Below are 1,508 nucleotides of genomic sequence, written 5' to 3' on the forward strand. Positions count from 1 at the left end.
ATGTTTGAAACCGCGTGATTTCTACTTCGTCGTTCTTTGCATTTTACTTCCACACAGAAAATGGATCAAACATAAACCAATCTAATACAGCAAGAGTAAAACAACGGCGCAAAAAATCATTCATGCCCAGTTGAAGTCATCATTAACTTCTGGGTAATAATTACCAAATTACAACGTGATCATAAGATGTTTAGACAGTAGAAGCTTTTTTAGAGCTTATGGTAGAAATGATCTGGAATCCAGGTTAACAGAAAGCAAAAAGTTTTATTTTAGCCAGAAAGATGCTACCTGGTTTTCTGTAAATCTGATTCTTGTCCCCCTCTGAAAGGGTTCGCGCCGCAGTGATGAGGAGGCTCTGGAGGAGCAGGTGAGGAAGTTAGGAGAAGAACTGCAGGAGATCAGAGAGCTGTATGAGGCGGAGCAGCACAAAACACGGAGCAACGAGGAGGAGCTGCTGCAGCTGCACAATCAGGTACCTGAAGCCCGGCTTCACTTTGTCACCCACTGTGGATTTTACCCAGCGGGGCTGTGGGGTAGAAACATAAAACATGTACTGTTGGTTGTATTTGGGAAGGTAAGTCAATCATTTAAATACATTTAAGATTTGTTTTTCTTCCTTCTCATTCATGGGGGTGACATTAGATTTTCATCCGTGAGAGTAGAATTTAAAAGGTTGTGGACAGAAATGAAAAAGTTATATGTTTGCGAATGAAACACTTTGAATAACTGCTTTATCAGGGCAAATCACAAATTTAAAAGTAAGAATCACAGATTTAAAGGTATGAATCACAAATGTAAGAGTACAAGTCTACGGCCCCTGATGAAGCTGTTAACCTCCTCACCAGTTGGTGGCAGTAATGCACCTGAAGATTCTTCGCCAAACGCCATTAAACAAGCAGAAGAAGAAGCCAAACAGTATCTGGGTTTTTTCGCAATTGTTTTTCTTGTTTATTTTTTTCCGTTTAAGTTCCTTTGAAATTGTTAATGATTTGTTTGTATGATAGAATAAAAAAAAATTTTTTTTGAGGTGTAAAATGTCTTAGAAGAGATAAATAATTCCATAATAATTCCATAATTCCAGTGCCATTTTGGTGAAATATTCTCAAGCAGACAGTGAAAATGTTGGCAACGATGAGCAAAATGAAAGGTGTTGGTCATTTTTTATTCAAACATAATAGTTTTTCCACAGTTTTTGGTTTTAATTGGGTCTGAAGTTATGTGTTCAGCCAGTCTTTTGGTTAAACCGGCCAATTTAATTTGGCAGTTTTTTATCCACTCTATATTTGTATTAGGGCTAAACAATACAAATCAGTCACATTGGCCAAAATACTGGTTATGTATAATCGTAACTTAGGACTCGAACCATCAACCTCGGGGATAAAAGTCTTACAGATGGTGCCACCAACATTGATTACTGTTCAACAGACAACAATAATACTTAACACTAAAGTTACAACTGTGCCCAGCGGAGATTTTCATCATTACATTGTTTCATCTAACTAAAACAG

General features: G+C 37.4%; 1 protein-coding gene across 1 annotated transcript in view; it reads left to right on the forward strand.

Annotated features, from left to right (window-relative positions):
- Positions 1 to 1,508, forward strand: part of ccdc64 (coiled-coil domain containing 64) — a 10,619-nt gene that overhangs the window by 5,568 nt on the left and 3,543 nt on the right. Inside the window, exon 5 of the mRNA XM_015398332.1 lies at positions 329 to 472. Coding sequence (XP_015253818.1) covers positions 329 to 472 — 144 coding nt within the window. The remainder of the gene's footprint in view (positions 1 to 328; positions 473 to 1,508) is intronic.

This window comes from Cyprinodon variegatus, unplaced genomic scaffold (genome assembly GCF_000732505.1).
Source record: "Cyprinodon variegatus isolate N-32 unplaced genomic scaffold, C_variegatus-1.0 Scaffold927, whole genome shotgun sequence".
In the NCBI taxonomy this organism is placed as follows: Eukaryota; Metazoa; Chordata; class Actinopteri; order Cyprinodontiformes; family Cyprinodontidae; genus Cyprinodon; species Cyprinodon variegatus.